General features: G+C 53.2%; 1 protein-coding gene across 5 annotated transcripts in view; it reads left to right on the forward strand.

The window, feature by feature from the left end:
- The window catches only part of Trpm4 (transient receptor potential cation channel subfamily M member 4), a 28432-nt gene extending 7471 nt beyond the window's left edge, over nt 1-20961 (forward strand). For 3 of the 5 annotated variants that reach the window (XM_021656638.2, XM_060379317.1, XM_060379311.1), the window contains 19 exons: nt 2484-2545; nt 2671-2862; nt 2973-3072; nt 4803-4915; nt 5320-5655; nt 5799-5933; nt 6448-6577; nt 6656-6801; nt 8746-8858; nt 9141-9218; nt 14161-14577; nt 15852-15984; nt 16574-16748; nt 16854-17031; nt 18980-19176; nt 19315-19447; nt 19525-19597; nt 19672-19777; nt 20620-20961. In XM_021656638.2, the coding sequence (XP_021512313.1) occupies nt 2484-2545; nt 2671-2862; nt 2973-3072; nt 4803-4915; nt 5320-5655; nt 5799-5933; nt 6448-6577; nt 6656-6801; nt 8746-8858; nt 9141-9218; nt 14161-14577; nt 15852-15984; nt 16574-16748; nt 16854-17031; nt 18980-19176; nt 19315-19447; nt 19525-19597; nt 19672-19777; nt 20620-20624 (2822 nt within the window). In that variant the 3' untranslated portion in view covers nt 20625-20961. Of the gene's footprint in view, nt 1-2483; nt 2575-2670; nt 2863-2972; nt 3073-4802; nt 4916-5319; nt 5656-5798; nt 5934-6447; nt 6578-6655; nt 6802-8745; nt 8859-9140; nt 9219-14160; nt 14578-15851; nt 15985-16573; nt 16749-16853; nt 17032-18979; nt 19224-19314; nt 19448-19524; nt 19598-19671; nt 19778-20619 lie in introns of those variants that run through there. The other 2 variants (XM_060379319.1, XR_009590558.1) reach the window with 2 other exon arrangements.
- Nucleotides 20962-26180: the final 5219 nt, after the last annotated feature.

The raw sequence follows: 26180 nt of genomic DNA on the forward strand, positions 1-26180 counted from the left end.
GATAGTTTTGAATTTGTTACTTTCAAAGTACTAAACTGAAGGACCTTTAATTCTGGGTCTACTCGTGCAGCTAGCTTTCCAAAGTGGAGCATTGCAGTTCAGTCACCACGGAGACTGTCCTCCTGTGTCTCCAGCCCCTAGGAGCTGCAGCCTGCTCCCCCTGCTGTCTTGTGACTGCAGTGTGAGGCTCCCTGTTCAAAATGCCTAGGACTAGACACGTGTTTTCAGGTTTTGGAATATGTGTACATACTTTACCTGCTGAGCACTTCTAAGCAGAAAAAGGTCAGAAATCAAAGATGCTCCCCCAAGTCCTTATTTGAGCATCACGGGGACACTTGAAAGCATTTTGGATGGGGTTGACATAAGTTAACATATAACATTTTTTCAGTGTCATGACAAAATGTCATCCTTGGTGGGAGTTCAACTTTACAAACCGAATCATCAGAAAGGACATAAAGAAAAAGGGTGCAGGTGTGGTGGGCACAGCTCAGTGCTCTGTTCTCAGTGAGTTCAAGGCCAGCCTGGTCTACACAGGGCTGGACAGCCAGGGCTACATAGTAAAACCCTGACTCAAATATATATATTTGAGAGAGAGAGAGAGGGAGGGAGAGAGAGAGAGAGAGAGAAAGAAGAAGTCCTGTCCTTCTCCCCACTGGGCGGTCATCAGTGTTTCACAGTCTGGAGTTCACATGTGGTCTTGGTCTCCTTTTCTTTTTCTCTCTTCTCTCTCTCTCTCCCTTCTTCTTAGCAATCCTGCTGCCTCAGCCTTCCAGGTGCTAGGATGACTACAACATGGCATTCGTTCGTCTTCTTTGCGATATTAGACATAACCCGTTACACTTTCCTAATGTGTAATCACACGCTTCTTTATCTCCTCTTCCTGACACGCTGGTGACTGAGCCAGGGCTGTGTGCAGGCCAGGCGGCCGCTGGACCTTGTGAGCCACATCAAGCATTCCCAGCTCTTCATGTAGATAACACCTCTCATTTGGGACTTTCCCAGTTGACTAATGTTAGGGACTTGGACCATCTGCCACTAGAAACAGCGCTGAATGCCTGTGTTTGCTGACCACATGTGCAGATGTGGGTTCCTCACAGGTTCTATAGCTCCATGGCCTGACTCGAAGTCAGGACTCCATAGTCAGTGTTCTGTGCCTAGAGGAGACCCCGCGTCCCAGGGAACTCTTATTAGAGAGAGCATTTAACTGGAGGACTACTTTACAGGTTCCGAGATTTAGCCCATCATCAGCACGGAGGGGAGCATGCGGCACACAGGCAGGCTCATGCTGGAGAGGCAGCTGAGATCAAAGCAGGCTGGGCCACAGAGTGAGGCCCTGTCCCCTAAACCCAAACCAGCAACAGCAGCAACCACAAAAGTGTACATTTAAATTCAACTGTCTCACTTTCTTGTGCTATTTCTTCAGCCCAGAGCTCCGTAATGGGTGGTTGAAGTGCGGCCATCTAGCCCCGTGCAGTCTGTTTTCTCATGTTCCGGGGGTAGAATCAACATGCCATTCCCTTATATGATTTTACTATGGGCGTTGTTAACATTTTTATGGTGCTAAGATTGCCCATCTGTTTGTATTTCCTTCCTTTTCCACTTGAACTCTCACCTCACTGGCCTTTGGAGTGCTTAGCCAATCATAAGACTGACTCAGGAGCCAAGAGTCCAGGTCCGAAGCTCTGCTCCTTTCCGAGGTGTGGTGGCCGCCCTGGGCTTCTGGCGCTGACACCGTCTACAAGAGGATCAGAAGTTCAGGGTCTCCCTGGGCTCTGTAATGAGGCCAGACTGGGGTGCATGAGACATTGTTTTCGAACATACGGTGGTGATGGGGGCGTGCCGGGGGACAACCTGACAGAGAGGGTGCTTGCTGGGCGAGACTGAGGCCCCAGAGTTCACATCAAGTTGGCTGCAGCAGCTCTCCTGTGGTGAGATGGCAGACAGAGCCAGCTGGCCTGGCGTGTGCAGTGGTGTATAACAAGGCAGAGGGTGAGGACCCACACCTGAGCTTGCCTTCTGACCGCCACACTCATATAGGGCACATGCCAGCTGTAAACACACACACACACACACACACACACACACACACACACAATAATAATAAGACCCATAAAGTCTTCTCCCATCTAAAAGTTCACAAAGAATGACAGGTCCCAGGCTGATGAGGTGGCTCAGCAAGTAAAGGCATCCGCTGCCAAGCCTGATGGCCTGAGTTCTATCCCCAGGACAAAGCCGAAGGAGAGAACAGACTCCCACAAATTGTCCTCTAACCTCTACACATTTGGGAGCACCATCTGCCCAACACTGCATAAATAAATGTAACACAAATTTTAAAAGAAGAATGACCATTCCCATGAGTCTTGGCCACAAGGTTGGGATAAGGTCACAGTCTGCCCCTACAGACTCCTGGGAAATGTAGTTCTTTTCCATCCCCAGCCAAGGCTGATAAAGTGTGACGAGGTTTCCCTTTCCCTGTCTCTCAGGGACTGGAATCGACATCCCTGTGCTCCTTCTTCTCATCGATGGTGATGAGAAGATGTTGAAGGTACCTGGAGCTGCATGCCTGTGTCTGAGGTGGGAGGAGAGCTGAGGGTCGAAGCTGTGCTCCAGAGTCTCAGGGCTGTGGGGACCGGAGGCAGGGCCTGACGAACTCTCCCCTTGCTCCTGAAGCGGATAGAGGACGCCACGCAGGCTCAGCTGCCCTGCCTCTTGGTGGCCGGCTCTGGGGGTGCTGCAGATTGTCTGGTGGAGACCTTGGAGGATACTCTGGCCCCAGGGAGTGGAGGACTCAGGCGAGGCGAAGCCCGGGATCGGATTAGGCGTTATTTCCCTAAGGGGGACCCTGAGGTCCTGCAGGCCCAGGTATGGAATTGTGGAACCAAGGTGGCAGGGCTGGGCAGCCTGGCTGGCAGGTCTTAGGGACAGGTGGAGCTGCCCGTCTGGGCTGGGGACTAACTTTCTGCATTCTACAGGTAGAGAGGATCATGGCCCGAAAGGAGCTACTGACGGTCTACTCATCAGAAGACGGTTCGGAGGAGTTTGAGACCATCGTTCTGAGGGCTCTTGTGAAAGGTGGGATGGGTCCCCCCCACACTTACCGTTCTTCAGCCTCAGATGGTGGGTTGACCCTCTCCCCACCCTCCACCCCCTAAGCTAAGGTCACACCTCTCTCTGTGCCTCTCATGTCTTCTCTGATTCCTAGGTTTTTGCCTGATGCCGCTGGACAGTTTTCTCTAGACGCTTTCATTATGTCCAACCACCACCTGGCTGTTGGGGCCACCCCTCCCTATGGCCGTTCATTTCTGTGTATCTTCATCTACCTACCACTCCACTCATTCTTCATTCTTCCCGGTTTCCCTTCACCCATCCATCTTTTCATCCAGCCTCCCACTCACCATCCACTTATCCACCCATCCATCTACCCTCTCCCTATCCACCCATGAGTCCATATATCTGTCGCTCTGCTCTATCCATCCATCCACCCATCCACTTGTCCGCACATTCATCCATCCACTTACATACCTATTCATCCATCTACCTCCTATCTACCCATCCTCACAGCCATCCAGCCATGCATACCCACCTACCCACCCATTCACCTGTCCATCCATACATGCATGCACACACCCACCTACCCATCTGTCCACCCTTATTAACCACCCGCCAGTGCTTTAACTACTCAACACATCCATTCTGTCCTCTCATTTGCCTTTCCATCCATCTTAAATCTCACCACGCTGTGTCATGTACTAGTGGGTATGGCTTGTCAGCTTGTCTGAAGAAGCTGATGGGACCAAAACAGCTCCCTGAGGCTCAGAGAGAGGGAAGTAGCTCACACTAGTGCCCCAGCTAGTGGCTTTGCATGACTGTGTGATGTGGTCTCTAGCATGGAGTATTTCTGAGGAGACAAAAGGAGTCTGGTAGCTTGTACACAGCAGAGTGTGCTGGAGTCAAGAGCTTGCTGCAGGCCCCTACCAGCTGAGGAGTTGGAGGCTGAGACTTTTCCCTGAGAATCAGGGATGAGGATACCAAGACCAGTCTATGTTAGAGGGGTCTCCATGGAGCAGGCAGGGCAGCCAGGTTAGGAGAGATGAGATTATGAGCAGAGGAAGAGACTTTGGTGACACTGAGCTTGGATGTGCTGTGGCCATGTGGACTGCATGGGAGGCACGGCACAGTGGCCCAGGGACTGACGGGCTATGGGACATGAGGGATGGATCCTAGGGTTTTGCCTTGCTGAGTGAGTTGACCTCAAGAAAGTTGGGTGTGGGTCAAGGTGAACAGGAAGGTTAAGGGCAGGAGGCTCTTGAGATAAAAGTTAAGGCACAGGGAATTTTTGAGGGAACATGCATTCACTGATCCACCAAACTCTTCACCCATCCCTGCCCACCACCATTTCCCATCAACCTGTTCACCCACCCACCTGCCCACCGATCCCTTCACCCACCCATCGTGGATAAGCAAGATTTACCAATCCATGTGCTTTCTTTCTCTTGATACTCTGGAAAAAGTTCAAGGAAAGTACAGATTGGGAATAAGTCTCACTCTCGATGTATTTTCATTTTTTAAGTGAAACGGGAGGTTGTGTGGTCCTGGGCATGGTCACGGCCCTCTTTGGACTTCTATTGGCCGTAGGTAAGCTGGACGAGCTGGAGATTGCTGCCGTCTGGAGCTACTTCTTGTCATTGTTGGCACTGCTGTCAAGAGTGTCAATGTGACTCCAGTTCATAGAGGACGCGGCGGCAAAGCGGACATCTGCCTGATGTCCCCACCCATCCCTGAGCCTCCCTCTCATATTCCAGCCTGTGGGAGCTCTGAGGCGTCCGCTTACCTGGATGAGCTGCGTTTGGCTGTGGCTTGGAACCGAGTGGACATTGCCCAAAGTGAACTTTTCCGCGGGGACATCCAATGGCGGGTGAGGAGTCAGGACTCGGGGACTAAAGACCCTGCAGCAGGGTCCATGTTCCTCCCTGGCTGACTTCTTGGAAACCTGCTCCTACCTTCCATTATGATCTGTCTATCCTTCCCTTAATTGCCCACTCATCTCTGGTTGTTCCTTTGTCCCTTTCTATCCATCATCCACTCATGCTGTCCCTCCATCTACCTAACCGTCCACCTCTCTTTCTATCCACCCATCGACCCATCCACGAACTCACCTATCTGTCCATCATCTATCAATCTATCCATCCATTCATCAGCCCCTTCACTCTCCTCCCATCATGCTTCATTTGTGGCATTGCGCCTCTATCTCTTGTCCTCTGGGTTCACCTGGCATGTCTGTATCAGCTTATCACCGTCCCCTCGCTTTCCCTCACACAGTCCTTCCACCTGGAGGCCTCTCTCATGGATGCTCTGCTGAATGACAGGCCTGAATTCGTGCGCCTGCTCATCTCCCACGGCCTTAGCCTGGGACACTTCCTGACCCCCCCGCGCCTGGCCCAGCTATACAGCGCGGTGTCCCCTAACTCGCTCATCCGAAGTCTTCTGGACCAGGCATCACATGTCGGCAGCGGCAAAAACCCACCTGGATCTGCGGAGCCCCGGCCTCCTAACGTAGGGCAAGTCCTGAGGACGCTGTTGGGGGAAACGTGTGCGCCGAGGTACCCTGCCAGGAGTGCCCGGGACTCCCAGCTGGGCCAGGACTGCAAAGAGAGGGTAAGGACCTTAGAGGCCGAGAGAGTGAACGGGGCTGCGCCTGGGAGGGGGCAGGGCTCTGGAAAGGGGTGTAGTAAAATGGGGAAGGGTAGTGTTTGAGAGAGGGTGGGGCTACTTCTTGTTCGGCCTCTCTTTGCTTTCAGGCCTCTCTGCTTATGGACTGGGCCACTCTGCAACCATCCACAGACGCCAGCTTTGAGCAAGCCCCCTGGACTGACCTGCTTATTTGGGCTCTGTTGTTGAACCGGGCCCAGATGGCCATTTACTTCTGGGAGAAGGTAAATGCTGACCTTCATTCTGTGATCCCATAGACCTCAAGTTGCCTCCAACCCCCCGCAGGTGGCTCTGACCTCTGAACTCACCCAACCTGCACTCCTTCTCCCCTTTGTTGTTCTGAGGCAGGGTCACACACAGCCCAGGCTGGCCCTGAACATGATGTCAGGATGATCTGGAACTCGTGCCACTACCCTTAGCTCCTGTGGCCTTGAGAATCAAACCCAGTGCTCTGTGCTTGCTAGACAGCTCTCTACCCATTCCAGGCCTTGTCTCCCCAGACGGAACTCAGCACCCATGAAAATAGCGCCCCAGGACGTCCAGCCACCACCTGGCTATTCTGTCTTGAGTGTGATGATTGTGACCCTGTCTAATAGCCCTGGGAAGCATTTGCTGGGTGAACCCTTGGCCTTAATGACTCCATTAATGTCGGTTCTCCCACCATCACAAGCTTTCTCCTTGTTCCTTTCCCAGGCTTCACACTGAGCTCTGACCACCCCATGTCCTCTTTCTCTCCAGGGCTCTAACTCAGTGGCCTCTGCTCTTGGGGCCTGTCTCCTGCTTCGGGTGATGGCTCGCCTAGAGTGGGAGGCTGAGGAGGCCTCCCGGAGGAAGGACCTGGCGGCCAAGTTTGAGAGCATGAGTGTGGGTACGTGGGGCAGGGTGTTGTGGGTGCACACAGGCACCTCCCTACTCTGCCCATCCTCATCTGTACCCTTGTCCCCAGACCTTTTTAGTGAGTGTTACCACAACAGCGAGGACCGGGCAGCCCGCCTGCTTCTGCGCCGCTGTCCCCTCTGGGGAGAGGCTACTTGCCTCCAGCTTGCCCTGCAGGCCGATGCCCGTGCGTTCTTTGCCCAGGATGGGGTACAGGTGAGCTTGTGACTCGACAACCACGAGCCCAATGCCTGGAGTCCACTTGTCCCTAGAACAATGGGTCTCAGCCTTTGAGGGTCAAACAATCCTCTCACAGGGGTCAAACATCTTGTATTTACATTGAGTCATAACAGTAAGCCCGGCGTGGTGGCACGCTGCTACAATCCCAATGCTTGGAGAGGCAGGGCCAGGCGGATCTCTGTGAGGCCAGCCTGGTCTACAAAGAAAGCCAAGGCTACACAGAGAAACCGTCTCAAACAACAAAAACAAACAGAAAGAGTCTTAACAGTAAGCCAGGAGGTGGTGGCACACACCTTTAATCCCAGCACTTGGGAGGCAGAAGCTGGTGAATCTCTAAGCCTACAGAGTGTGTAGCCAGGGCTACATAGAGAAACCCTGTCTCAAAAAAGAAAAAAAAAAAAAACCCACCCACCCCCAAAATTTATAATAGTAGCAAAATTACAGTTGTAAATAGCAGTAAAAATAACTTTATGGGAGACTGGATTGATGGCTCAGAGGTTAAGAGCACTGGCTGCTCTTTCAGAGGTCCTGAGTTCAAGTCTCAGCAACCACATGGTGGCTCACAACCATCTACAATGAGATCTGCCCTCTTCTGGCGTGCAGGTGTACATGCAGACAGAATATTGTATACATAATAAATAACTAAATCTTTAAAAAAAATAACTTTATGGTTGAGGGTCACCACAACATGAAGAACCACTGCCTTAGAAAATGTCATTTCACTCTTTTTCCACAAGAAGACCCTACCTGCTGCCACAGCAAGAGCACACGAACTATAACATCCCCCCCCCCCCCCCCGCAGTGTTGTTGCTTACAGGAAATGCCATATTTCACACAGGAAGTTCCTCTTATTCCCACAGGCTATCCCACTCCTCCTAAAGGAAGTCCCACCTCCCCAAACAGGAAGCCCTTCCCCCTTCCTTAAACTGTTGGTAGCTCTGCTTCACCACAGTTAGCTGATTCCTGGGAAGGTTATCTAGCGTTTTAGAGAGAGAGGTGGTGGAAGAGGGGAGCCTCCCCGGAGGGACAGCCCTGTTCACTCCACAGTCTCCAATCCTGACACATTGAAAACGACCTGGGACCGTGAATTGGAGTCTCAGAAATTCTCACACTCAGTGACCCTCAGTCCACTCCACGGGAAGTCCTGCCTACCCTAGCGGGCGTCTGGCTTGTCCCAGCAGGTGGTCCTGCTGCCTCGCCCATTGAGATGTTTTTAGCTGGCGGTTCAAACCATTTACCCAGAGTTCCGTGCTTTCGCTGGTGGTGAAGCTCGTGGATTCTGCTCAGTCACTGTTGTTTGTTGTGTGTCAAAAGAAGAAAACACTAGTCCTCACCGTCCGGGGTTAAATGATCTGGTCCCCGCAGAGTGCTTGGCACGACCTCTGCCCTATGCTGTCAGTAACACTTGGCTGCTCCGGGCCTGGAGAAGTGGGCCCCTGGTTAGGCGCACAGGCTGCTCTTGCAGAAGACCCGACTTTGAGTCCTGTCACCCGTGTGGCAGCTCACAACCATTCACAGCTCCACTTCTGTGGGATCGGGTGCCAACTTCTTACCTATCCAGACACCAGGCACGCCTTGGTGTTGACCCCGCTGGCCCAGGATAAGACCACTACCACAAGTTTTTTTGAGCCAAATTTGAAGCAGTTTTGTTTTACAGATCTCTTAAACTTAAAACATGTCAGCCCCCACAAGCGTGCACAGAACAGACATGGATGCGGGCACAACACCCACACACATTAAGCTGTTCATTCTATTGGCTAAGGGCTAAGGAGGTGGCCCTTGGCTCCTGTCCCCCAGGTTCCAACAGCTGAGACCCCATATGGAAGTTTGCTCTGTGCCCCAGTCGCGTAGCCCAGCCCACGCCAGGGTCTCAGGCGGGGTGCGGGGAGAGGCAAGCCCTTCTGTTCCCACCTCCCACAGTCTCTGCTGACACAGAAGTGGTGGGGGGAGATGGACAGCACCACACCCATCTGGGCGCTGCTGATGGCCTTCTTCTGCCCTCCTCTCATCTTCACCAGCCTCATCGCCTTCAGGTCAGTCCCCGAGGGTCCGGAGGTCAGTCCCTCACGCCTGCTCAGTTCTCGCTGCCCTCTTCCGGGCCCCTCAGCAGGTCCCCTCCCTGGAAAGGGACTGTTTCCCGTCTCTGGCGGGAATGTTCTGGAAGGTGGGGGTTGTTGAAGTGCTTCTGCAGCATCTCTCTGCGCAGTTTCTCTACTTTTTAGGTCACTTGTCTCTTTGCACTGATTGTGGTAAAATGAGTTTGGGTCTTTCTCGAGAGCCCCTGTTTCTCATTCTGTGTCCTGCCCCCACGGCAGGAAGTCAGAAGAGGAGCCCACGCAGAAGGAGTTGGACTTTGACCTGGACAGCAGCATCAATGGCGCAGGCCCTGCCGGGTGAGTGGCACCCCAGCTCTGGGAGAGGGCAATGCACGGGCAGTGTCAGGACTCCCACTCCTGTCAGGCACTGGAGCAAGGCCTGAAGGAGAACGGGGCTGTCAGCGGCCTATGGCTTCAGTGAGCCGCTGAAGGTGCTGAGGCCATTTCTCGGAGGCCACGCTCAAGGACTGACCTGAAACTTGGTCCTTGGAGCCTGTGAGCTGGCTGTGCGGGTACAAAAACTGTCCCTCCCACGAGGACATGGCCATCAGTTCACCTTGGGCTCCCTGTGCATCTCCTGTTACTGCCCTGTTAAGGGAGCATTCACTTTTCTATCACGTCTCTGACCCGAGGCCCCTTACTCTGTCACTACATGGCAGTCCCCATGAAGAGCTTGTGAGGACCAGGCTCAGTATGTGTAGTGCCATGGCTGAGTGCTTTTCTAGCCTACTCGAGATCCTGGGTTCCACCCCAGGCCAAACAAAGAACCCAAAAACTACAGGACAAGACAAACAAAAACCCAATGAGGAGAGAGCCAGCAAAGTGCCACCACACAAGGAGCTGAGTTCAGGGTTCCGCCTGTAATAGAGCGTGGCGGTGCCTGCCTGTGCAGGTGCTGGGAGGCAGAGGCGAAAGGAGCACAGGGCTCGGCCAGCCGGTGTGTGTGGCTGGGCCTGCAGGCCTTGGGGACAGTGAGGAAGCCGCCAAACACTGGCCTCTCATCTCCACCTGTCCAGGGGTCTTAGTCTGATTAACATGATTTAGAAATGGACTCAGAACAAAGCTTGGGGCAATTTTATTAAAGGCTGAGAGAAAAGCAGAAGAGCAAGTGACCGTGAGCGGCCTCTGAAGAGGAAGAGAGGAAGCTTCTCCTTTGCTACGGAGCTGGCAAGCAGTGATGTGCTGCAGAGAGGAGGTGTGGCAAAACCAGTGAGAGGGCCCAGAGCGCCAAGGAAAGCACGCCCAGGCTTTGGGCAGTATCCAAAACAAACAAACAAACAAACAAATACACAAACAAACAGAGACATAGAAAAGGAAAAGGAAGCGTTGTGTTTTTCCAGGTCAGGAGTCAGAAACTCCAGCAGGTTGCGTGTAGAAGGTGAGGGCTGCTGCCTCCAGGGAGGGCTTCTGGGAAGCCAAAGTGAATTGTATCATATTGTATCATTTAGGAGATAACTAATCTTTTCCTGTCTATCAAGTGACTCAGACTCCCTGGAGCAGAGAAAGACTCTGTGACTAACAGGCTGTGCTGAATTAACCCTTCAAACACTTAAAATATTTTATTTTTAATTATGTGTCTATGTGTGGATGTTCCGGATGTTCATGCAGTTCCCCCCCTGAGGCCAGAAGGGGGCGTTGGATATCCTGGAACTGAAGTTATACAAAGTGATAGGGGTTCTCTGCCAACAAAATGAGCCAGTTCAAGCCAAATGAAAGTTTAAAGGCAGTTTCATTGAGGGCAGCTCCCAGGCGGGTTCAAGGAATGGGGGCCAGGGAACTGGTCATTACAAAGGGAGACAGGGGGGAGGGGAAAGAGAAAGACAGAGTATGTGCAGAGAGAGAGACAGACAGACAGACAAAATGTCTGGCTTATATAGTGAAGAGCCCCTGGGGGAGAGAAAGCCCTGCCTCAGGTAGGGACTGAGGGATGTGGGAGAACCAGGTCTGCTTTGGTTTGTTAAATAGGCATCTCAGCCACTTGTCCTGGGTCTGAATCCCAACACAAGGTTCTGCACTGCCCTGTGGGTGCTGGGAATTGTCAACACACAAACACACAGATAAACACACATACAAACACACACACACACAGATACATACAGACACATACAAACACACATACACACAGATACATACACACATACAAACACACATACACACAGATACATACACACATACAAACACACATACACACAGATACATACACACATACAAACGCACATACACACAGATACATACACACACACATACACACAGATACACACACATACTCTATAACAAACCAACCAACCAACCCCCACAGCTGTCACCGAAAACGGAATAAGAGCCAGGTATGAATGACCTAAGCCCGGGAACATGAAGCTAAGTTAGTTTTATGTTCCAACATGTAAACAGTTTCAAGGAGTTTTTATAACAACAGAACAAAGAAAGTCAGGAATCAAGGCATTTAAAAATACACCAGTAGAAGCTGGCTGAGGGAGCTCACGCTTGTGATCCCAGCACTCTGGGAGGCAAGGCAGGCGGATCACTGTGAGTGTGAGGCCAGCCTGGTCTACAAAGTTAGTCTAGGGCAGCCAAGGCTACACAGAGAAACCCTGTCTCGAAAAACAAACAAAGAAAGACTCCACTGGTAGAAATATTAAGTGAGCAGATGGAGAACTGCAGCCCCAGGCCCAGGCACTGGCTTACGGCATTTTAGCTGTCTGTTGTCTGGAAGTAGACTTCTGTAAAGTTAAGAAGGTGGAATTTGTATCTGTTTATCAGGATGTTAGATCTGATGCCGAGGGAGACAGAGGGTTAAGGACAGCCCAAAAGAAATCAGACTATCTTATGATAACACCCAGGTGTTATAACAGCCCATCACCTCTGCAGGCAGCTTCTCTCCAGAAGTTTTCAGCCTCAAACCCGGTCCTTCTGAAGAGCAGCCAGTGCTCAGAACTGCTAAACCAGTTCCTCAGTCCCTTAAAGTTTTTTTTTTCCCTAAATACACTTCATTGTGTTACTTGTGCATTTTTCGAGGGGTTGTATGCCACAGCAAGAGTGTGCAGTCCAGAGGACAGCTTGTGGAAGCCGGTTCTCCTTCCACCTTAGGGGCCATGTGCTCAAGCCTGTGGCAGACACTTGTATTTGCTGAGTCTTCTCCTCGGTCCTGGGTAACTCCTACGAGGACTCAGCAACACTGTGTGATGTCTTGAGTAGTTTAGAATTATCCTGTCCCCATCCGAGGCTGAGTGTTGGGGGCACAAGGATCCTTGCACCCACAGACCACTACAGAGAGCAGGGATGGTAAACACACAGGGGCCTCTTCTCATTGGAGGAGAGAAAATAGCTGTGTTCCTGCCCGGACGGCTTGGGGTGGACTTTGTTAACCTGGTGACCTTTTTGATGTCTGTGGTGGGCAGACCTCACCCACCTTTGTCTAAAGGAAGACCTCACTGAGATCCCCCAGAAGGCTTACTCCGAACTCCCCCTCCCGGGACGTTACTCATCCTTATGGGAGACACTGCTTGTATTGCCTGGCTTGCTGACCTCTATGCTGTTGGTCGGACACCACGCTAGATTCCAGGCCTTTTGGCAACGGAACCCACCCTCGTGCTCACACCTTAAGAAAACGAGAGAGGCCTCTCCTTTGCCACGAAGGTTGGCAAGCAGTGGAGAGGTGGAAAGAGGAGAGGGGCAGCGCTTCACAAAACGAGAGGTGCACCTGGGTGACACTGCCTGCAGGTTTCCCAAAGAGTGTTGTGGGGTTTTGTTGTTTTGTTTTGTTTTTTAATTTCTTTTGGTTTTTTTGACGCAAGGTTTTTCTGTGCATCCTTGGCTGTCCTTGACTGCCTTTGTAGACCAGGCTGGTTTTGAACTCACAGAGATCCCCCTGCTCTGCCTACCCGAGCGCTGGGATTACAGGTGTGTGCCCCGCTCCCAGCCTGTACTGTGTTTTGAATATGCTGATGATGAGCAACCTGCATTAGACTCCAGCAGTCAGTCTGCACTGGGCTTTCATTCTTACCTCTCCAAGGGTCCCTATCCACACGGACCCCTGCAGGGTCCCCCTCAGCAGAGGTCAGATCCCATTCTTTTAACCAGGCAGAAGTAGATGAACCTGGACAAAGCTCCCACCTCCCCACCTTCTCACGTGGTTTGAAATCAAAAGCACCCAGCTGCCTCTGAGGCTGCCGGAACAACTGTGTGCTGACAGCATCGCACCAGACCGTGGTTCAAATCTATGCTTCATTCTTTTTAGATTTTTTTTTTTTAACTTTACGTGTATGGGTAGTTTGCCTGCCTGTCTGTCTGCACATCATGTATGCTCACAGGGGCCAGAAGTAGAATCAGCTTAGGGTGCAGTTGTAGACAGCTGTGAGCTGCCATGTGGATGCTGGCAAGCAAATCCACATGCCCCAGAAGAGCAGGCCGTGCCCTTAACCGACAGCCAACCAACAGTTGATTTAAATAGAGACCCCTAGTACAGATGCTCAGTCCCTTTATTTGTCAGTGCCTTGCCCTGGCCTCAAGCAGCTGAGGAGCCACCTTCAGACTCTGTCTACAGGTTTGCACGTTCTGGAAACCTCCCTGTGTGGAAATGATACTCTGGTATTTTCTCGCTGGCTTTGTCACCTTTGCATCTTCTAGACTAGTTCCCTCCTGCTCACTTCTTAAAGACAGGTGTGGTGCATACCTTTAATCTCAGCACTCAGGAGGCAGGGGCAGGTGGATCTCTGAGTTCAAGGCCAGCCTCGTCTATGAGTTCCAGGACAGCCAGGTCTATACAGAGAAACCCTGTCTCAAAACAAAACAAAACAAATTTAAAAAGAAAAAAGAAAAGACAGATGTTGTGCTCAGCGTTTTTGTGTTTTGTTTGTTTTTTGACACTCTCTATAGCCCTGGATGTCTTGGAACTGACTAGGTAGATGACTCTGGCCTCAAACTCACCTACCTCTGCTGCGATCAAAGTTGATTCCACATCTGGCTTAGGCTCAGTTTTTATTTTTGTTTTCTTTTCTCTCTCTCTCTCTCTCTCTCTCTCTCTCTCTCTCTCTTTCTCTCTCTCTCTCTCTCTCTTGATATTTGCTTTGTTTCTTCACAAAGCTCAGGCTAGCATCAAACACTTGGCAATCCTCCTGCCTCAGTTTCGAACGTGCTGGGGCTGATTGTGTCCACTCTAGGTCCTCAGAGTCCGAAGTGGTTCGCTGTGGAGGTTAGAATGCAAGTCCAGGCTCAGTGGTCCCGGCTTGCCCTCTTGCAGGTCCGCGGAGCCCTCGGCAAAGCTGGCCCTGGAGAGGCGGAGGCGGCCAGGACGCGCCCGCTGCTGTGGCGGCTGCTCCAAGCGCTGGCGGCACTTCTGGGGCGCCCCAGTGACGGCCTTCCTGGGCAACGTGGTCAGCTACCTGCTGTTCCTGCTGCTGTTCGCACACGTGCTGCTGGTGGATTTCCAGCCCGCGGCGCCCGGTGCCTCCGAGCTGCTGCTGTACTTCTGGGCCTTCACTCTGCTCTGCGAGGAGCTGCGCCAGGGCCTGGGCGGCGGCTGGGGCAGCCTGGCCAGCGGGGGGCCTGGGCCCGGCCGAGCGCCCCTGCGCCATCGTCTGCACCTCTACCTCGCCGATGCCTGGAACCAGTGCGATCTGCTGGCACTTACCTGCTTCCTGCTGGGCGTTGGCTGCCGGTGAGTGAGCAGCCGCTGCTGGTGAGCGAGGGACTGGCAGGCAGACTTGCCGGTGACGGGCGGTGGCTGGGCGGTGGCGGCCTGCCTAACCTTTGCATGGCCCTGTTCCCTGGTGAGGGCAGCTACCGCCCCCTTTACAGAAACATTTCGCCGCCGGCATACCGAGAGGGAGGTTTCCTCCAGGCCCGTGAGGCTGAAACAGAGCAGCCTGGCATGAATAATGTACTCAAGCAGAAAGCAAGATAAGGCAGTTCAGCAAACTAATATTTCCGTGTGTCCCAGGCTTTATTTTGTGTAATGTATCCTCTGAGAATGCAGGGCCAAGGCGCTAGGCCCTTCGAGGACAGGAAGGCCAGAGTCAAGAGTTTATTTGATACATTTTAGTAAGCGCCAGTTCCCAAGGGCCGAACAATCATTGTATCTTGGGAGGAGATACAGTGTCACCTCCGGTCTAGCTGGTAAGTCATCCTTTAAGCCAGCGCCCTCCAGACAGACAGTTACAACGTTTCTATTTATTTCTTTTCTTCTTCTTTTTTTGTTGGGGGGAGGGGGGTTTGGTTTTGGTTTTTGGTTTTTTGAGACATGGTTTCTCTATGTAGCCTTGGCTGTCCTGAACTCCATTTGTAGACCAGGCGGGCCTTGAAGTCACATCTGCCTGCCTCTGCCTCCCTGAGTGCTGGGATTAAAGGTGTGTGCCACCACACCCCGCTTCTAATTTTTGTTGTTGTGAAAATAAATAAAAAAATAAAATCTTACACCCCCAGTTTAAAGTGAAGGGGTCAAAGGGCCCGTGGATCGGTTACATCATAGATTTCTGTCTAAATAGCTTGACCTGTTGCCTGCCTACCTACCTGCCAGCAGGAGCCGAGAGGACAGGCGAGGCTATATTTGCTGCTTTAGTAACCGGAAGCGGTCAATCAAATCAGACTCACAGCCTTTGTTAGTCTGACGCCTGCGAATGTTTTCATGTTTGCACCTCTGCCCGCTCTTACCCCCCCCCCCCTTTAAATTTATGAGACAGTCTCTGTGCCCAGACTGGTGTGGAACCCCCTATACAGACCAGGCAGGCCTGTCTGGAATTCCCAGAAACCCTCTGCCTCCGCCTCCCCGGTGCTGGGATGACCGCGGCAAACTCCTAACACGATTTTTAGGAGGCCATCCGTCACTTTAGAGACTAAAGAAGGCGGGCCCAGTCAGAGGGCCCCTGCTTCTGCCCTGAGGTCTCAGCTGTCTGAGGACACGGCCCTGGCCTGAGCCGCGCTCTCTCCGCTTAGGCTGACCCCCGGGCTGTATGACTTGGGACGCACGGTCCTCTGCCTTGACTTCATGATCTTCACGCTGCGGCTGCTGCACATCTTCACGGTGAACAAGCAGTTGGGGCCCAAGATTGTCATCGTGAGCAAGATGGTGAGGCTCAGGAGGAGGGCCAGAGCAAGGTGTGAGAGAGTGGGCCCTGGGGTGGAGGGGTGGGGCCGGGAGTGAGGGGTGGGTGGGGCCGGGAGTGAGGGGTGGGTGGGGCCGGGAGTGAGGGGTGGGTGGGGCCGGGAGTGAGGGAGTGGAGCCGGGATGAGGGGTGGGGCCGGGAGTGAGGGAGTGGAGCCCTGGGGTGAAGGGGTGGGGCCGGGAGTGAGGGGTGGGGCCCTGGGGTGAAGGGGTGGGGCCGGGATGAGGGGTGGGTGGGGCCGGGATGAGGGGTGGGGCCGGGGTGAGGGGTGGGGCCGGGAGTGAGGAGTCGGGGAGTGAAGGGCAGAACCTTGAGCGGTGACGGAGGCGGGGTCGGGGATGTGGGGGTGGACACTGAAAGGGCCCCTTTGGCTTTCAGTGACTGGACGTGCATCTGAGGAGATCGTGGGATTTCTGAGGTGGCAGGGCAGGAAGGGACAGGGCTTCGAGGATGTTGAGCGTCTGAGGCTGGAAGGGTAGCCTGGGAGCGGGTAGGGGTGGAGCCACGGAGGAGAGGACGGGTTAGACTCGGCCCGTCTTCCTGTGCTTCCAGATGAAGGACGTATTCTTCTTCCTCTTCTTCCTCTGCGTGTGGCTTGTGGCTTATGGGGTAGCCACAGAGGGGATCCTGAGGCCTCAGGACCGCGACCTACCGAGTATCCTGCGCCGGGTCTTCTACCGCCCGTATCTGCAGATCTTTGGACAAATTCCCCAGGGAGAAATGGACGGTAGGAAGGGGCTCTCCAGCCGAGCCTCGGTGTCTGTCGCTCTCGGCCTGTGTCCCCTGTTTGGATGTCTGCCTCCCTCTGCTCACACTCGTGTCCCCTCTGCAGTGGCTCTCATGAATCCAGGCAACTGCTCTGTGGAGCGGGGCTCCTGGGCTTCCCCGGAAGGGCCCGTCTCGGGCTCCTGCGTGTCCCAGTACGCCAACTGGCTGGTGGTGTTACTCCTTGTCGTCTTCTTGCTGGTGGCCAACATCCTGCTGCTCAATCTGCTCATCGCCATGTTCAGGTGTGCCCGGCCTCGCCACCCGGCCCTCTCCCAGCGCCACGTTCTGACTTTCACCCAGTCCTGCCAGACCCCCATGCCTTTCCGCTGCTCTCTTTGGCATTGCTAAGGCAGAGTCTCACTCTGTAGCCCCGTCTGATCTTGGAATTTAGGGTAACCTCGCCTCTGCAAGGCTGGGATCACACGCATGGGCCACCGTGGTGCTAACTGCTTTTACTTTTGATGACGTCCACTGGGTTGACGTCCTTTGTTGTGTGTCTTTTATTGATGTGTGTGTGCACCAGGTGTGTGCAGTGTCAGCTGAGGTCAGGGCGGGCATTGGATCATCTGGGGCTGCTGCTGCCGGCATCTGCGAGCACCTGTGGATGCTGGGAGCAGAATCTGGCTCCTTTGCAAGAGCAGCCGGTGCTCTTCCCCCTAGCTGAGCTGTCTCTCCAGACCAAGTGCTGCTTGCGGGCCTGTACAAGGGTCTGTTGAAAGTCGAGTCTGGAGACTTAATTCTAGGCTTTGTGCTAAGAGTTTGTTTTGGGTTTTAGCTCTTATTTGCAGATCATTGGCCCATTTGTAAGGACTTCAGTCTCTGTGTCTATTCTGGAGAGCAAAGGCACTGGGCTTAAGGTCCTTGTTAGAATCCAGCTGGGCTCACATGGGTGTGGTGAAGCAAGCTTGTGGTCCCAGCACGTAGAAGGTTGAGAAAGGAGGATCGGGAGCTTGGGCTACATGAAACACTATATTTTAAAAAAAATCAAACAAAGGCCGGAGAGGTGGCTCAGTGGTTAAGAACACTGGCTGCTCTTATAGAGAATCTGGGCTCCAGTCCCAGCACCCACACGGCAGGTCACAAGTGACTGTAATTGCAATTCCAGGGGGTCTGACATCCTCTTCTGGCCTCCGTGGGCACCGTGTGCAGACACGCATGCAGGCAAAATAACTATACACATAAAAGCAAATAAACCTTAGCAAAAAATAAAAGCCAGAGCCCGGCATGGTGGTACACGCCTTTAATCCCAGCACTCAGAAAAGCAGAGGCAGTCAGATCACTGTGAGTTCAAGGACAGCCTGGTCTACACAGTGAGTCCACTATAGCCAAGGCTACACAGAGAAACTCCGTCTCAAACAAAAATGATCATGTAGCCATTGAATAATTTTGAAAACAACAAGGCGAGGATGGTGGGATGAAGGAGGGTTGGGGGTGGGAAGGACTAATTCAGTGAAGCAGAAAGACATGAGTTTGATCCCCAGAACCCATGCAGACTTTCCATTGTTAGGTTATTGTAATCCGAGTATTGGGAAGAAGTCCAGTCGAGTCAGTGAACTTCTGGCCAGTGAGAAACCCTGCTTCAAAGATGGGCAGCTTTCTGAGGATGACACTGAGGTTACATGCACTCACACATATGCACCTGTACAGATACAAACCTGTTCACATGCATCATAGAAACATGCATCATATTAACAGCACTTGCAGCCCAGTCTGGAGGACCAAAGACCCCAGCACTCACATCGTATGATGCACAAATGGCTGGAGCTCCAGTTCCAAGGGGATCTTTTACATCCTTTTCTGGTCTCCACAGGCACAAATTTCCTTCCTTCCTTCCTTCCGTCCGTCCTTCCTTCCTTCCTTCTTTCCTTCCTTCCTTCCTTCCTTCCTTCCTTCCTTCCTTCCTTCCTTCCTTCCTTCCTTCCTTCCTTCCTTCTTTCCTTTCTTTCCTTCTTTCTCTTTCATATTTGCCAGCATGTTTGTTTGTATGTACGTCACATGATTGTAGCACTGGCAGAGTCCAGAAGAGGGCACTGGATCTTTTGGAATGGGAGTCAGAGACAATCGTGAGTGCTGGGAACTGAACGTGGGTCCTCTGCAGGAGTCAAGTGCTGTTCACCGCCCATCTAATCCAATCCTATGACCAAGGTCCTTTATTGGCCTCCAATGACCGTTGACCTCTGTCCTCTACAGCTACACCTTCAGCAAAGTGCAAGGCAACAGCGACCTCTACTGGAAAGCACAGCGCTACAGCCTCATCCGGGAATTCCACTCGCGGCCTGCGCTGGCCCCGCCCCTTATCGTCATCTCTCATGCACGCCTCCTCCTCAGGTGGCTGCGCAGATGTCATAGGACTAATTTACCAGCTTCCCCAGTCTTCGAGCACTTCCGTGAGAAAGGAGCTTGGCCTACGGGGGCGGGACACGGGAGAAAGCAGGTGGGCGGAGCCAAGCCCCTGGGGGCGGGGTCTGAAGAATTTGGTGGCTTTGGTGGGCCCACCCTTTGACTCCTGGGGCTTGGTCCGGCAGGTGTCTATCTCTCTAAGGAAGCTGAACGGAAGCTGCTGACTTGGGAGTCTGTGCACAAAGAGAACTTCCTATTGGCTCAAGCTCGTGACAAACGAGACAGTGACTCGGAGCGCCTGAAACGCACGTCTCAGAAGTGAGGCGGGGACCTGGCATGGGCAGGACCCCCGGGTAGGACGCGGTGACTTCAGCGGGACGATGCTCTCTTTCTAGGGTGGACACCGCACTGAAGCAGCTGGGACAGATGAGAGAGTATGAGCGGCGGCTGAGGGGGCTGGAGAGAGAGGTGAGGACGTGGGCGCGGCAGGGATGCGAGCCTCGCTTCCCTGCTCCTGCCTTGACGGGCCCCTGTCTTCCCAGGTCCAACACTGTACGCGCGTCCTGAGTTGGGTGGCCGAGGCCCTTAGCCAGTCTGCCTTGCTGCCTCCAGGATTGCCACCCCCTCCAACCCCACTTGGGTCCAAAGGTGAGTAAGGTCCTGGGCTTCCTTGTGTGTCCTGCTGTTGTCCGTGTCCTTTGCTTGCCTCTGCCTGTGTGTGGCTGTGTGTAGCTGGAGGGAGTGTGCGTGCCTGTGGAGGCCTGGGCTGACGATGTCTGTTGCCTTCCTCTGTCTCTACCTCATTCTTTGAAACAGGATCTGTCCCTGGGCCCAGGATTCTCCTGTTGGCTTGGGCCAGCTGGCCTGGGAGCCCTGGGGAAATTTTCTGAATCTGTCCCACTCCCCTGGCTTTTGAAGTGGGTGCCCCGTTCACCCTAGGGTGCCACCGTACCTGGCTTTTTTACATCTCTCTTGCTGTAATGAAACACCAACCGAGAGCACCTTAGGGGAGGAAGGACTTGCCTGGCTTGCCCTTCTTGCAGGCTCCGGTTCACCAGTGAGGGCCAGGAACTTGAAGGCTCTGACCATCGCAGCATTACCTCTAACCAGAACTCACTCACAGCCCAAGAAATGCATGAGAATCCACAGAGGAATGCTCGCAGGATTGCAGAGAGTTTCACCTAGCTATACAGTTCAGGACTCCTGACCCCAGGAAAAAGTATTGTCCACAGAGAGCTGGGCCTTCCTGCACCGGTTATCAGGCCGGACCCCCACAGACACCATGGCTCAGTTTGAGCTAAGCAATTTTGGCTCTTCGTCTCAATGAGTCCGGGCTGTCCCCAGCTGACAGAGCTAACCAGGACAAATCTGAGCTCAGGCCTCATGCTTGCATGACAGGCACTTTGCCAACTGAGTGTCTCCCTAGCGCTGTTTCTTCTTGCTGCTCTCCCATTTCCCCCACTCATCACCTGTTGTCCTGTCTCTTCCAGAGTGAGTGTTCCTGGTGGATTTCTAAGTGTTTGCATCCTTAGAGCTGGGCCCAGCCTGCCTCAACTTACCCACCGGAGGCCTTATCTTCACCATGTGCCCCACGCTCATGGGTTGCTGTCCCAACAAACTCAGAGTGTCACCGCAGGAACCCCAGCAGGCCTGGCTCCTCGCAGAAGCAGCCTCACCTTGGGTGGCTCAAGCTCTGAGCTGTCAATGTTGGCCCCTTTCTGGGGCCAGCCACAAGCAGAGGAGGCCAGAGGGCCCTGGGTGCTGCAGGGGCCACAGGCCCTATCCACAGCTTCCCCACAGTGGGGAAATAAAGCCATTTGATGGAACTCACAGCACATTCTTGACTTCTGTGGGGCTGGAGGCTGGAGGGTCAGTGGCTGAGGTAGGCTGGGGATGTGGGGTCCTCGATGTTTCATTTGTTTTGGCTTTGCTCTCCTTCGGCTGCTTGGTCTGTTCCTCCTGCAGACCACTGCACCTGCCGACCTAGATCCAGCCCCTCTTGTACAGCCTTGCTGGATGGCCTCCCTCAGACAGGGACGTCTGGGCCTGCTCCTTTCCCCTGGGAGCGCCACAGGGTGATAATAAGAGAGTCCCGGGGAGGGTGGGCGCCGCTCTCGTCTGCTCTGGCAACACGCAAACAGACGATGCCGATTTGAGTAGATAAATGCATATGTGTCTTTAAAAAGTCTAATTAGTGGAAAATTGCAGGCCACACTCACGCGGGGGTTGAGGCAAATCCACATCATTACACATTGCAATTTAACTAAATAACCCATAACAAACTAAGCCGGTAATGACAAGGCTGAACTGACAGCAATTATTAGTTAAATAGCGAGAAAGCCACCAGCAGCCGACACATTATCAACACCAAAATATCCTCCAAGCTGGAGGGGCTCCAGCCATCTGCCTCCCTGGGTGCGGAGTCATGTTGGAGCATGGCCAAGTGTACGACAAGCAGGCTCTCCCGGGAAATGCTGCGTCCATTCCACCAACCCAAGTAGTGAGAAGGGGCCGGCTCCAGCACTCACCAGCAGCAGGCCTTGTGGTGACTGGCTCATGGACACCAACGCTTCCTGACACGCGGCGAGGCCAGACCCATTTTTCTTTGGTGCTAGGAATTTAGATTTTTTTTTAAAATTCCACTTTTTATCGTGTGTGTTGGGGGGCGCGCACACACATGCACACACACGCTCCCATGTGTGTGGGACACATGCATGCCAGATTAGAGTGACATCTTGGGGGACTAGTTTTTTTCCCTGCTACCATGTGCTTCCTGAGATGAAACTCAGGCTGCAGCAAGCATGGGCCAGCACTGGGTAGTGCCCACCCAGCCCCTCACTCCCTGGGGGTTCCTAGACCGGAGCCCGCTACTGGTTGCTCCTCTAGTCTCTCCGGACTCTAGGGAGCTGCTCTAGCTAGTCCCAGACCTCCCCGAGCCTTTTTTGATCTAGGAACTAGCATATCTCACTGGCAGAAATGGCACTCCAGATGGCTAAACTTGGCTGGGGGTTCCTTTCCCAAGAATCCTTTAAACCCAGCCCAGACCAGCCGGGAGCTTTCATTGTTTCAGTACTCTGGGAGCCTGGGAGTTCACCTCTCATGGAACTTTGGGAGCCAGCATTAATGGAGCCATCTCCTGAACTGCAGATCGGAGAGTGCCCTGCGCCTGACTTCATCAACCCCCAGGCCTGGCTGTGTAGACGAAAAGCGTGTAAGTTTAGTTGAGTGGTTCTCTGGGCTAGGAAGGATGGAAGCCTGCCCAGGATCTAGCAGACAAGTAGAGGGCGTGGTGAGAAGCAAGGGTCTGTATTGGTTACAAAGGTATGGACAGAAGCAACGGAGGAGGGGTTTGTTTAGGCTCCTGATTTCAGGGAACACGGTCCACCACGGCGTGGGGCGGCACGGGTCTAGTGCGTATGTGGTGTTAGCCTGTGCACATGGCTTACGAGGAAGCAGAGATACACTGGAAACAGGGCTAGGCTCAACGTCTCACCTCCAGCAACCTGCTTCCTGCAGTCAGCGTTTTCCTCACCAAAAAGTTTCACACTCTCCCCAAGCAGCGCCACCCGCCGGAGGACAAGCGTGCAAGCACATGAACGCGTCTCACACCCAAACACAAGGAGCTCAGGACAGAACGGCAGCGTGAGCGTTGAGTGCTCTCGACGCCTCCTGGGGCCAAGCTGGTTACAGGGGCGGAACCTGAGGTGGGCGGGGCCTGTGGTGTGCAGAGGGACCGAAGGACAGGGAGCCTTTTCCTGAGCGCTGGCGGGTCCTGGCACCGCCTTGGTGCCCAGAGAAGGAAGTTCAGCACGATCTTCACCGTCCTGTCATGCTGGCCCCATCCGTGCTTCAGGTTGGTGGCTGACTCTAGGCCAAGCAGGGAAAACACCTGAGCCCAACTGATGAGGCTCACTGTGGACAATGAATGCCCGTGGATCCTCTGGGCTTTTCATTGCCATGGAAGCTGGCGTGAGCGGCTGTCACAGAAGCTTCTACTTCCTGGGCACCAAGGGATCCTCCTGCTCAGGAGCTGCTCTCCGCCTCCAGGCTACCGGAAAAACCTGTAGCCCCACCGGGAGGAAGAAAAGGACGGTTTTGGTGGCGTTGCCTTCGGGGATCCTCAGATGCCACGCTCCGTCGCCACAGCGCCACCTGCCGGATGCAGTCGCAAGCACGTGCGGTTGGAGATGGGCCTCGTCCTTGCACCGACAGGCTGGAGCCGCCAGACTCTGATTCCCCGCCTCACGCCCCCATTTCAGGGTGACTAACAGGCCGGGAACGGCTAAGTTTAAATTCTGTGTTCAAGAACTCACCCTGTCTGGTCCTCGGACGATTTCAGGGTGTTTGTTTATTTTCATTTATTTATGAGACAAGCTCAGGCTGCCTCTAACTCGCGACTCTTCTTCAGCCTGCGAAGAGCTGGGATTATAGGCCAAACGCTTTCACCATCCCACGCTCAGCTCATCTCCGTTTTCCACGAAAAAGTAGCAACCATCCCTTTGCCCCTTTGAATAAAACCTCAGCCACCCCCTCCCCACCCAGTTCCCACAGTGCTGGAAGTAATAATGGCTGGTCCCTCAAGTCACACACACCCCTCTCCCCTTGGACCACTGGTGGGGGGGACTGTAGTAAGGCCTGATGTGTCCGCTAGGTGGCAGCAACCACCAGAGCCATTAAATGTGTCTCAGAACTGAGCACAACTAGCAACAGATAGGTGAAAACTCTGAGAAGCCCCAGCAGCTCCACCGCCTCAGCTGAGTCAGACAGCTTGGGCGTTTGGCCGGTTCGTACAGCCGACCAGGAAACGTCATTTCTTCTTGGTGTGTCTTGCATAGTAACTGAGACCAAAGCAGAGGAGGAGATACAGACTGAGCATTTAAGACCCTGCTGCCCAGCTTTTCTTGGGTCTGACGTACCTTTATCCTCTGAACAGCCTGACAAAGAAGTTGGCTTGGCCTACTGTGGTGTCACAGCCCTGTAGTCACAGCCCTCAGGGGCTGACACAAATTAGTCTGGGCTGTAGAATGAATTCAAGGCTGGCCTGGGCAGCTTCGTGAAACTGTCTCAAGGTGACAACAAAACAAGTAAGCCTGGAATGTGGCTCAGGGACAGAGTTCCTGCCTAGAGTGCCCCAGTAAGGGGCTGGGGGTGGCTCAGGAGTTGAGCCCTTGCTTAGCATGAGCAAGACATTCAGTCAGCCCACACCCATCAGACACACACACACACACACACACACACACGCACACACACACGCACACAGGACTGGACTCTGGTCCAGTCGGTTTTCCTGAGACTCACATGATTCTAGATCAGCAAATGATTGACTGGGATAAATTTGGTCATTGGCCTGTTTTTTTCTGGCCCACAAGCTAAAGTTTATATTTAAAGAGAGTTCTATATATGCTGAACGTGAATATACAGTAGAGGCCATATGTCCTGCAAAGCTCCAAATGTTACCCTGCCATTCAGGAGGCCGGAGAGCAACTCGTGCTGAGCCAGCACTGCTTGCGTGGGGGTGTTCACAGCCTGATAAACAGGGTGCAGCCTCCAACAGCCAAAGCGGAGTGACCGTCTCCCTAGGTCATGTGTGCACGCAGAGAAGCAGATCCATAGCTGTGTGCGCTGAGTGGGTAGGGAACAGTGATGACATCAAAGGTGTGCACAGAGGTCACGGGTGGTGGAGTCACTCCAGCGACCTTTGGGGTCTGAATCTTAGCCCTTTGTGGAGATGGTTGAGGTCAACACGTGGGTCAGCCTTATCCTGCTGCTGGGATCCCTGTCCAGCACTAATTAAATGCTGAATTAGGGGCTGGAGAGATGACTCAGAGGTTAAAAGCACTGGATGCTCTTCCAGAAGATCCTGGTTCGATTCCCAGCACCCACAAGGCAGCTCACAACAATCTGTGACTCCACTTCCGGGGCATCTGATGCTCACTTCTGGACTTTTCTGGCGCATGGTACACAGATATACACACAGACAAAACATTCATGGACATAACATAAAAAAACAAACAAACAAAAAAAAAAACTATTCCATTACTTAGGGGTCCTGTTGCTGCAATACGATACGGAGCAAAAGCAGCTTAAGGACAGGAAACCCAGTTTGCCTGTACACAGTCCATTTTGCTGGGGAAATCACGTGTCAGGAGCGGGAGGCAGCTGGCCGGCTTTGCGTCCACAGGAAGCACAGCGTGGGAATGCTGGAAAGCAGTTTGCTTTCCCCTTTTTATTCAGTCTTAGACGTCTGTTTATAGAATGACACCACCAACACTTAGGCTGTGAAAGCCCTGTGCACTGCCCTTGGTTAAGACTTTCCCTTTAAAGCCAGGCACAGTGGTGCACGCCTGTAATCCCAGCACTCGGGGCCAGAGGCAGACAGACCTCTGTGAGTTCAAAGCCAGTCTGGTCTACAGAAAGAAGAGTCCAGGCTGTGGAAACCAACCCCATCTCAAAAAAACAAAAATAACTAAATAATAAAAATAAAAAAGACCTTCCCCTTAACTGAGGCACATCTGGGTGGGGGTGGGGTGGGGATGGAGGTGGGGGAAGCAGCCTTCACAGGTGTCAGTCGGGGAATGGATTGTGAAGTGGTGAGAATGAAAACTCGGTTTCAAATTAACTTCATCTACCTGGATCAACCGGGAATGAACTCCAGTCCTTTGCAGAAGCAGCAAGAGATCTAAATCACTCATCCGGCTTTCTAGACCAAGGAACTTAATTCTGACCCATTTCTAGTTTATGGACCACGTTCATTTCAATGGCCACAACACATCTTTTTTCCTGAGACAGGGTTTCTCTGTGGAGCCCCGGCTGTCCTGAACTCACTCTGTAGACCAGGCTGGGCTCGAACTCACAGAGATCCCAGCCTCCCAAGTGCTGGGATTGAAGACAAGCCCCCCATCTCCGTTTGGGCTTTTTCGATGGCTCCTCACAGGTAAGGTCAGCTGACCTCCCATCCCCAGCAGGCCTCAGGGATCCAGAACGCAGCCCTGAGCGCTTCTGGGTCAAGCTGAGTGAGTGTCGCTTCTCCTTGGAGGGACTTCTCCGTGTT

The sequence above is a fragment of the Meriones unguiculatus genome, chromosome 1 (assembly GCF_030254825.1).
Source record: "Meriones unguiculatus strain TT.TT164.6M chromosome 1, Bangor_MerUng_6.1, whole genome shotgun sequence".
Taxonomy (NCBI): Eukaryota; Metazoa; Chordata; class Mammalia; order Rodentia; family Muridae; genus Meriones; species Meriones unguiculatus.